Raw genomic sequence first — 11,470 nt, forward strand, 5'->3', positions numbered from 1 at the left:
ATGGGACATAATTAAATCAAAAAAAGTAAGATTTTTCTTTTGTTGTATTCGTAACAGACATGAAGAGCTGATGATAATTAGCCAACACCTTCTAGGTACTCATGACTTGAGCACTGAGTCTCATTATCAAGGAAATGCCCTGACTTGCTTAGATTAGTTTGATGTTTGATTGATTTGCTAGTTGTGTCTTATTTTAGTATGATAACAATGCAAAAAAAATAAGGTCTTTTCTTCTGTCCTTCCTGATAACACTTGTGCCACATCCATCATAGCCCCACAATGGCTAGCAACTTGAAAAGGACTTTTTTTAGCTTTTATACGATCAACTCTAGAAATATCACTCTGGAATAAAAAATTAAGAGCATGATCAACAAAAAGGGATCTGGAGTTATGCTCTGTAGTGAAATAAACATGTAAAATACTAGGGTGCTCAATACTATATGATAGTATAACTTGGATTACGCCGACACTAGATGAAGGTGTGAGCCAGTTTCACACATTTTTCTTCCTGGATAAGATGATACACAGAAAAAGGGATTTGAACCACAGTGACAAGATTCCAGAAATTAACACCCATGGGTCAGAATCAGTCAAGATCAGCGTGGTTCTGTTGACATACTTGGAGTTTACACATGTACATACACTAAGCACCAAGGGGTTTTCTTTTTCTATGTCCAGTTCTGTGGTGCAGTGTGCTACTGAAGTCTCAGTAGTGATACAAAGAGATTCCTTAAAGGCATATTTAAGGACATATAACATCTGCCCTCAATTGAAGGAGTTGGTAGCAAAAATTTGTTCCATATGCCATATACAACATATGCCAAAATGAGATCCAGCTGTTTGAAAACGCTAAGAAAAGCAGTGGCCAAGAGAGGCTAGCCCCACCCCCACTACCACCAAAAAGTATAAAATAAAATAAAATGAGTGTGTCAACTAATTCTGAAAGGGCAGCTCTAAAACCGGACTGTTAGCATATCCATAAGTGTAGACAGTCAGACAGTGGTTCAATTTGCATCACAACACTACTTAACTGTTAGCTTTTGAAACACAGCCTATGTAGGTATTACTATTTTTCCAGGTGGAATTTGTATTAGTTAAGAGGATAGTGTGGTAATAAACACAGCACACTTAGCATCTACTATGCTGCTATTTAATCTAACTAAGCACATAATAACCTTTTAATATTTTGGAAAGAAATCACCATTCAGCAGGGTAAATACAAAAGAGGGTATTTCACTTTGACTATATCAACTTGCAAATTGCTTGTCTAGTCATTCAATTAATGTTAATTAAATGCATGATACTATACCAAAATCATCTGCCTAGACACATACAATGAAACTCAAGACCCCACCCTCAGAAGCATAGTCTACAAATAACCGTTCTGTTTCTTTTGCTTTTACACATACTAAAAATTACTTGTGAAAGTGTAGCCTACTCAAAGCACCTATTCTAATGTCTGTAAAAAGCTCCTACCCATTCCTCCTTCCCCCTTTTTTATTTTACTATCTTTCGCTGTTCAATAAATAGGGTAGTGAATAAATCTCAAAATGCTAAATTACAAATACACAGGAATACCATAACCAAAAGCAAATTTCTAGGTAACTATAAGAATGACACAGGCCTGAGCAAAAGCAAGACCCCATCTCTACAAAAAAATTAGCCGGGCATGGTGGTGCATGCCTATGGTCAGCTACTGGGGAGGCTGAGGCAGGAGGATGGCTTGAGCCAGGAGTTTGAGGTTTACCCAGGACCACAGAGTGAGACTCTGTCTCCAGAAGAAAAAAAAGAATGACAAAGTCTCACTCTGTCACCTGGGCTAGAGTGCCATGGCGTCAGCCTAGCTCACAGCAACCTCAAACTCCTGGGCTCAAGAGATTCTCCTGCCTCACCTCGCAGGGGATTACAGGCGAAAGCCACCACTCCCTTTTAGTAGAGATCAGGTCTCCTTGCTCAGGCTGGTTTCTAACTCCTGAGCTCAAGGCATCCTCCTTTCTCAGCCACCCAGAGTGCTAGGATTACAGGAGTGAGCCACCACGTCTGGCCTGAACAAGGTTTGACAGGAGACAGATTATGGTTTTGTTTTGTTTTTGTTTTTTTTTTGGTGGCCAAAAGATATCTCTGGGAAGACTATGTAACACACTGGTGTACAATTAAAAGATATATTCTTTCTTATTGTGGGAGACAAAAATGTAATCTATGACCAAAAACATAAGTCAAAATTTGTTTTTAGGGGGGAGGGGGAGGGGCAAAAACCTACCTAACAGATACAATGAACACTATTTGGATGATGAGCACACTTATAGCTATGACTCAAGCACTACAAAAGCGATCCACGCAACCAAAAACATTGGTACCCCCTTAATATTTTGAAATTAAAAAAAAAAATTTGTCTTAACTTCTCCCAGGGGTTAGCAGTCAACATTTTGAGAAATGGCATATGCTTTTGGGCCCTAAGTATATTTGAAAGACAAAAATTCTAACACTTCTGTTTTTAACATGTATATTTGATACATTTTATATGCTTTCACAGAAGCACTAACAAAAACCACCAAATATTATTTCAAAATTATAAATGTTATTTTACCTTTCTCACCCAACTCTCAATAATAAATAAAATAATTTTGATGTAAAAATAAACACATGAAATATATTTTCTTGCCAATATTCTGATGTATCAAAGTAACTGGCCTTCAAACATCGACAATATATAGCATCAAAAAATACCAAATATTTATGAATAAAACTAATGAAATAACTCTATACTTAAAACCACAAAACATTATTGAGGACGGGTGAGGTGGCTCATGTCTATAATCCTAGCACTCTGGGAGGCCAAGGCAGGAGGATTGCTTGAGGCCAGGAGTTTGAGACCAGCCTGAGCAAGAGCGAGACCCCATCTCTACTAAAAATAGAAAAAGTAACTGGGCCTTGTGGCACACGCCTGTAGTCCCAGCTACTAGAAAAACTGAGGCAGGAGGATCCCTTGAGCCCAGGAGTTTGAGGTTGTGGTGAGCTATGATGATGCCACTGCACTCTACCCAGGGCAGAGTGAGACTCTGTCTCAAAAAAAAAAAAATCATGGAACGAAATTCCATAAGTCTTACATAAACAAAGAAATACCATAGTCATGAACTAGAAGATCGATACTGAAAAAATGTCAGTCTCTCCAAGTTAATCTAGAAATTCAACATCTCACAAGCAAAATCTCAGCAGTGTTTTTTAGTGGAAATTTTCAAGCCAATTCAAAATTTTTTATGAAAATGTAAAGAACCAAGGAAGAGCTCAAGTCAATATTGAAGAATAAAGCTGAAGGACTTATACTACTGGTTAGCAAGCCTTGCTACAAAGCTACCATAATAAAGACAGTTTCGATACAAGGAAAGACAAAAGGTCAATGAACAGAGTCTAGAAACAGACTCAAAATGCATCACCTGATAAATGACAAAGTTGACACTGTATTAGCCGGGAATGTATCTTGTTTACTTTTTGAGACAGGGTCTCATATGTTGCCCAGGCTGGTCTCAAACTTTCAGGCTCAAGCAATCCTCTCACCCAACCTGAGTGGCCGGGATCACTGGTCCATGCCACCACTCTGGCAAAAGTATCATTTCAATAATGGTGCTGGTCTATTAGATATCCGTATGAAAAAGAATGATCCTCGGCTCCTATCTCACACCATACACAAATATCAATTCCATATATATATAAAGATAATAAAGGATAATGATAATGATGATAAAGGATAACAAACTCATTGAATATAATAAAAGTCCAAGAGTTCATACTGAAAGATGTAAATTAATAATAAAACAAAGTAAGTAAATAATAAGGGAAAGCTCTTCCTTAGAGTTTTAAGAGCTAATTAATAGATTTATAAGAAATGATGGAAGCAGGACAGTGGCCATGGAAGTCAGAATCCACTAAGGACTGTGTAACACTGTGGTAAAAAAAAAAGAGAGAGAGAAAGAAAGAAAAAAGAGACTGGGTGCAGTGGCTCACGCCTGTAATCCTAGCACTCTGGGAGGCCGAGGCGGGAGGATTGCTTGAGCTCAGGAGTTCAAGACCAGCCTGAGCAAGAGTGAGATGGGGTCTCACTACTATAAATAGAAAGAAATTTGCCAAACAACTGAAAATAGAAAAAATTAGCCAGGCGCGGAGGCGCATGCCTGTAGTCCCAGCTACTCAGGAGGCTGAGGCAGGAGGATTGCTTGAGCCCAGGAGTCTGAGGTTGCTGTGAGCTAGACTGATGCCATGGCACTCTAGCCCAGACAACAGAGCAAGACTGTCTCAAAAAAAAGAAAAGAGAGAAAAAAAAGAAACTATGGAAATAGAGAATCACTATTTGGCAACTATCAGGCAAAAATTGTCAACGGATGCTGAAACCAGCGAGTGAAAGTTTGAAGGGTAGCAGGATACTTACAAAGTTCAACTTCCCAATCTTTACTAAGTACAAAGGGAAAAATGCCAACATTACAATGGAAAAAGCTGGAAGACACTACCTTAACCAAGGGATCAAAATGAAGATCATGAGTGGTGGGATGAATTGACATCACCTGTCTCCTGATATGATGAGATTCCCATAAAAATGCGTAACCCAAATCTAGTCATGAGAAAACCTTAGATAAACCCAAATTTTAGGGCCAAAACAACTGATCTGTGCTTTTCAAAAACAGCAATGTCATAAAAGACAAAAATTGAGAAATTCTTTCAACCCTCCCCCCCGCCAAAAGTGCATAGTTTACAATTCCATTTAATAAAGCTCTAGAAAATGCAAACTAATCTACTATGACAGAAAAAAATAGCATTGACCTGGGGAGGAAAGATGCAGGGAGGTGGAGAGGGACATGAAGGGGCACAAAAAAACTTTTGGGAGTGATGGATTTTGACTCTGGTAATGGTTACACAGTGTACACACAGGTCATACTTGTCAAATTGTGTATTTAAAATGTGTGCAGTTTATCAGCAGAGTAGCACAGCGGAAGTGTGTTGGGCCCATAAAATGTGTGCAGTTTATCGTATGTTAATTATGCCTCAATATAAAGTTGTTTAAAATTTTTGAGAAGCTGTTCCAGGAAACCAAAGGAACATTTTCTTATAGGATAACTGGTGTAACATAAATGAGGTCTGTGGATTAAATAATAATAATGGTTCAATGTTAATTCCCTAATTGTGATAATATAACTGAATATCCTTGTTTTTTGGAAATACACTCTTTAGTATGTAGGGGTAAAGGAGTATTATGTTTGTGAAACTTACTCTCAATTGGTTCAGAAAAAGAGAGAGAGATACAGCAATGAAATAATATGATACAATGCTATCATTTGGGCAATCTGAATGAAAGATATACCAAATTCTCTGTACTACTCTTGCAACTTTTCTATAAATTTGAAATTATGTCAAAATGGAAGTTTTTTGAATAAAGAATGTAGTGCTTAGGATATCATGACCAATAGCCAAGGTGTTCATTCATTTGTCAGCAAATATTAGTTTTTTCCACAGTGATAAAACTTGACAACAGTGACTTCACTTGTTTGCCAGAGATATCACATGCCAACACTTACATTTATAAACTTGATTATTTGAGTTACAAATACATTTTCTTTTCATTTAACTAGCAAATATTTGTGCATAGCCCAGAGAAGCACCCATCATTGTGCCAAGATAGCCAGGTCTAGAACACATATACAGTTACGCACAGCAAGGGGTGAGGAAAGGGGTGGGGTCAGATAGGGAAGGAAGAAGGGCATGGCAGGGCCATGGAGACCGTGGCAAGACAGGCACTGGGGAAATGTAAGTAGCCAACAGCTGGACACTGCTGCAACGTCAAGTATAATGTGAAGAGATATGAAGGCAAACAAGACAGAAGAGGTCAACTGCGCCAAGATCTCAAAGGCTCTTTATTCCATGCTGCTGAATCTAGGCTTCATCTACGATTGGAAGACACTGAAAGTTTGCTCTATTTTATTTTGTTTTATTTTAAGTGAAATATATTACATATACAGAGGAATAGATTTTCAGGAATAAAACTTGAACTGCACTAAGGAGAGCTTATTATCCAACTTTTTTTTTTTTTGAGACAGAGTCTTGCTCTGTTGCCTGGGCTAGAGTGCCATGGTGTCAGCCTAGCTCACAGCAGCCTCAAACTCCTGGGCTCAAGCGATCCTCCTGCCTCAGCCTCCCTAGTAGCTGGGATTACAGATGCGCGCCTCCGTGTCCGGCTAATTTTTCTATTTTTAGTAGAGACAGGTCTCCTCCTTGCTCACTCTGGTCTCTAAATCCTGAGCTCAAGCTATCCTCCTGCCTGAGCCTCACAGAGTGCTAGGATTACAGGCGTGAGCCACTACGCCTGGCCATTATTCAAATTTCTGACATCCCTGCTAACTGATATGCTCATGATTATATCCCCAGTGCATAGCCCAGAGAAGTGCAATAAATACTTGTTGATCTGGGTGTGGTGGCACACACCTGTAATCCCAGCGACTCAGGAGGCTGAGGCAGGAAGATCCCTTGAGCCCAGGAGTTTGACGCTGCAGTGAGCTATGATAGTGCCACTGCACTCCAGTCTAGTCGACAAAGGAAGACCTCGTCTCTTAAAACAAAACAAAACAAAACAAAAGACTTGTTGATAATAAAGAGAACATTGAAAATATCTCAATAAGAGATAAAAGCCTCAACTATAGCAGTGGCCAAGAAAATGGAGAGGCAGGAGTGCTCAGATCTTGAACAAGAGGAAAGAGATAGAGAGAGAGAGAGAGAAGGGTGAGAGAGAGAGAAGAATCAAAGATGATCAAATGTTCTATTTTGGGTGACCATGTAGATGGTAAGCCATTGAACCAAACATGTAATGCAAGAGAAGGAACAGGTTTGGGAAAGAAGAGAACAAATGTTTATGCCCATTAGAGATACAGTGTACCTTAGTTAGAAATGTTACAAATCAGTAGCTTATAAGGGAAGTCTCTCTGCTAGGGATATTGCTACTAAGTGTTTTATCTAAAACACTTAGTTAGTAAACCATCAGTAACTGGCCACATTTGATCTACTCCCGTATGTGTGAAATGACTTGAGTAAAGGAAAATTATGCATTACAGCAAGGTTTTTAATAACAATATTTTAGAAACACCTTAAATGCCTATCAATACATGATTGGTTAAATGTCTAATCTTCTTGTTTGCAATGGCTCTATCAAATACAAAATCAGCATTTTCTAACTAATAATTTAAGTCAAGAATGCAATAGAAAAGGTTGACTGAATTAAAGTTCACAATACTTTTAAATCTATGTATTCTCTTATGCCTGCATTCATGTAGACACAATCCATATAATTTTAAGTGAGTAATCTGAAAATGATGAAACATATTTGGCAGGTGTTTTAAGTCTGTAAAGCAACAGTTTGAATGTTAATCATGCTCCATAACATTTTCTAAATAAATTCTAAATCAACCAATACTTTTACTACCTTAGTTTCATAAAATATAACAATAGGAACTAATGTTTGTATGCCACTTTGGAATTTCCAAATCATTTTCATTTAATCATAACAACCCTATTAAATATGTAGAGTAGGTAGAAATCATTAGCTATAAGTTGATATGAAAGCTGTATTATTGTTATGCCTCCAAGGCAAAGTTTCAAGATTAAGGATGCAGACAGTTTTATTCTTTCAAAAGAAAAGAAGTTTAGTTCCTCTGGTTTTTTGGGCTGCAAGGGAATTAATGAATTTGTTCCACTCTTAATTTTTAAATCTGTTAACTTCCAAAAAAGACATGCTAGTAGCCAAAATGAGGCATAGTGGAAATCTTTGCAAAACCACATTTCATATAATTTCCCTATGTTTCCATCAAATCCTATAATGGAAAAACTGTATGTTCTAGTTTCTGGGACAAATTCTAAAAATAAGCTAAGGCATCATCACTGCATAAGACATACTTCAGGTAGGTCCACAAATTCTTGTTGATAACTCAAAGCAACATTTTACCAAAGTAAAAGGACATAATACTGAAGTAAATCATCTACACAGATCACTGTACCAAGTGTCACAGATGTCTCCCAGCCCCTTGGATATATTTGCTTACCCCCAACCCAGCCCCTTGGCTATTTCTTACCTCTAAAGGCACAATGACCGATGGTTTCTTTTTCAGCTCTTCACATTTCCTCTTCTTACAGATCTGATGGCTGTTCTTTCTGTTCTTGCAGTAAGTACATTCACCACAGTTGGTTTTCTGCTGGCAGGGTTCACAGACCCCACATCGCTTTCGTTTCTTCTTTTCCAAAGTAGGTAGCAAAGTTGTGTAGGAAGAAGAGGAGGTACTAGAGAGTGACACTGGCATTGATACCACTGTGGTGTTGACAACATCAACCATGCTGGTCACGCTGACCTGGGAGCTCCCTCTTTCTGATTTGCTGGGACTAGCCTGGGAGAGTTGGGCAACACCCAGTGAAGTGTGGTAGAGCCCTCTCTCAGGGGCTAATGTGAACCCCTGAGTGTTAGCTGGCAGAAAGCTTATATGAACCTGCTTCTCATTTTCTACATTGCTGATAGCCATTACTGGAGGTACCAAACTTATCTCTGAGTTTGATGATGATTGAGGAGTGTGTCCTGAGCCCAAAGGCAAAATATGCATAGCACCCTGGACCTCAAGCCCACATGACACAGTGCTCTGGGGCTCAGGCCATTTGGGAGGAGCATTATAGGTAGCAATTGTGATTGGAGGAAGAGGAAGGAAGATAGGCAGTTCTGGGACAGCACCCCCACCCATACTGAGGGTTTCTTGTTGGTTTAAGATAGTACCAAAGACCTCTCCTTGGACTGGAATAGCACCAGGAATCTCTGGTGGGTCTGGGGTCTCACCCAGGGCCTCACCATGAACTGGGTTAGCACCAGGAAATTCCCATTGATGTGGGATAGCACCAAAAGCCTGTCCTAGGACAGAGGTGGTATCAGGAACTTCCTGTTGATCTGCAGTAGCTTTGAAGGCCTCTTGATGATCTGGTTTAGCACCAAGGATTTCTTGTTCTGAGCCTGTCAAGAAGGATTTTATTACAGAGGTAGGATATGTAGACCCACCAATAGACAAGCAGTTTCTAAGGTTCGATTCAGGTATAACCTTATTAAAACTGGAGGTGGGGCAGCAATCATACTCACTTTTGATAGGATCCAGGTAAGAATCAGACAACTTAAGAGATTCTACTCGTGAACCCAAGTCTTCTAACTGAATGCCGGGGTTTCTTTGAGAGGTAACTTTGGGAGCTGCTCTTTGGGGTAAAGGAGCACACATAGTGTCCTGAGCAAACATTCTAGGGGAACAACTGGTATCATTCCATGTCTCTTCAGCAAATAGTCCTTCACAACACGTCCCTTCCAAGGGCACGGAAAGGATCTCTGCTGCAGGGCCACTGTGGGTGGGGATATTGATTTTGGAATCCTCAACCCTTTGGGACCAAGACTGGCTTGTCTCTTGATTCTCACCTTTAATTAAAGATGTATTTTGTACACAGATTAGATTCTCTATAGTAGGAGAGATTAGGGTGTCTTGCATTGGTACTGAATTATTTTCCGAGTGCTTTACTCCCATGTCAGTGAGTACCTTATAATCACAATCACGTTGCTTTTCTAAACCCTTAGAAGGTGGAACTTTCTTGGGTTTGGTTATGACCACTGGGGGTTGGGAGAGTCGCCTGCTAAGAGAGGTGCTTCGGAGAGCCATTGTAAACCCATTGCAAGTTAAGGACTCTGGGTTCTGAAAAAGAACCTCAGTCCTATCCAAATTCATGCGTGCTGCTCCAGCTCTTGTCAGAAGGCTTCTGACTGGCATAGGTGGTTTAGGATCTGTTTTCTTCTTAACATCTCTTTCTTGAATTAATTGCTTTAATTTTCCAGGGCTTAAAGTCTTGACCGACGCCACATGTTTGTTGGCGGGCTTGGAAGTCTTCTTCAGCTGGCTGTTTTTCTTTTTGTTTACATCTTCCTTCCTGACTAATCTGGAAGGTCTTGCATGGCGGGATCGAGACATAGCTACAGAGTGGGGAAAAATGAAAGGGCACGGGAAACAGAGTCATTGGTCCTTTGGAAAGTCTCACTTCTGAGGAGAATCTGGATATATTGCTGTTGAGCGCAGTCACACAAGGTTTTGGTCTGAAATAACAAGAAAATACACTCTGGTGAGACTTTTTCCTAGGCATTCTTCCATTTGAAATAGAACACTTACTATTAATTATTAATTAAAATTAGGGAACTAGAATGTTTACTGCAAAAAACAAAAATACGTAATAGACCCTAAAAATACTAATGTATCCTTTTTTTTTTTTTTTTTTTTGACAGAGTCTCGCTTTGTTGCCCTGACTAGAGTGAGTGCTGTGGCATCAGCCCAGCTCACAGCAACCTCAAACTCCTGGGCTCAAGGGATCCTTCTGCCTCAGCCTCCCGAGTAGCTGGGACTACAGGCATGCGCCACCATGCCTGGCTAATTTTTTCTGTATATATATATTTTTAGTTGTCCAGATAATTTCTTTCTATTTTTTGGTAGAGACAGGGTCTCACTCTTGCTCAGGCTGGTCTAGAACTCCTGACCTTGAGCAATTCACCCGCCTCGGCCTCCCAGAGTGCTAGGATTACAGGCGTGAGCCACCGCACCCGGCCTAATGTATCCTTTAAACCTTTGAGTCACTATATATAGCTCCTTTAATTACTACGACAAAAGATTAAGTTGACAAAGTCCTTCAAATAAGGTAACAATGGGGTTTCTCTACATTAGAAACCACATCTGCTGTAGTTATATGTATTTTAAAACTTAAATCCCAATCTTCACCAATTTGAACACTTTAAAAATTAATTTTGGCTGGGCTCAGTGGCTCATACCTGTAATCCTAACATTCTGGGAGGCCGAGGCGGGTGGATTGCTTGAGGTCAGGGGAGCTCGAAAAAAGTCTGAGCAAGATCGAGGCCTCATCTCTACTAAAAATAGAAAAAGAAAAAAAAATAGCTGGGTGACCAAAAATAGAAAAAATTAGCTGGGTGTGGTGGTGTTCACCTGTAGTCCTGGCTACCAGGGAGGCTGAGGCAGGAGGATCACCTGAGCTCAGGATTCTGAGGTTGCTATGAGCTAGGGTGACACCATGGCACTCTAGGCCCGGCAACAGAGTGAGACTCTGTCTCAAAAAAAAAAAAAAAAAAAAAGAAAAAAGAGAGAGAGACTATCTCAAAAAAAAAAAAAAAAAAAATGACCTCTTTGTTGTCTCTTTCCTGAGCACATCCCCACATAGGCAAAAGTATCATCTGTTTGAGAGTAAAGCTGGTAAAGCCAGAGGAAGAAACAAATATAATCCAAGAAACTCTACTCCCTGGAGATCCAACAATATTAATACCACATTCCAATTAACAATCCACAAATTTTGAACTTTTCACATGCACAAAAATAGCATAAAATCTCAAGAGTTAGTATTGACAACTAGATTACAAATAAGACTCACA

The 11,470-nt window shown here is 39.6% G+C and overlaps 1 protein-coding gene across 1 annotated transcript in view; it reads right to left on the bottom strand.

The window, feature by feature from the left end:
* TET1 (tet methylcytosine dioxygenase 1) overlaps positions 1 to 11,470 on the bottom strand; it is a 137,957-nt gene that overhangs the window by 118,875 nt on the left and 7,612 nt on the right. Inside the window, exon 2 of the mRNA XM_012658512.1 lies at positions 8,106 to 10,135. Within this exon, the coding sequence (XP_012513966.1) occupies positions 8,106 to 10,013 (1,908 nt within the window). The 5' untranslated portion in view covers positions 10,014 to 10,135. The remainder of the gene's footprint in view (positions 1 to 8,105; positions 10,136 to 11,470) is intronic.

Source organism: Propithecus coquereli, unplaced genomic scaffold, assembly GCF_000956105.1.
Source record: "Propithecus coquereli isolate 6110/MARCELLA unplaced genomic scaffold, Pcoq_1.0 Scaffold117, whole genome shotgun sequence".
Taxonomy (NCBI): domain Eukaryota; kingdom Metazoa; phylum Chordata; class Mammalia; order Primates; family Indriidae; genus Propithecus; species Propithecus coquereli.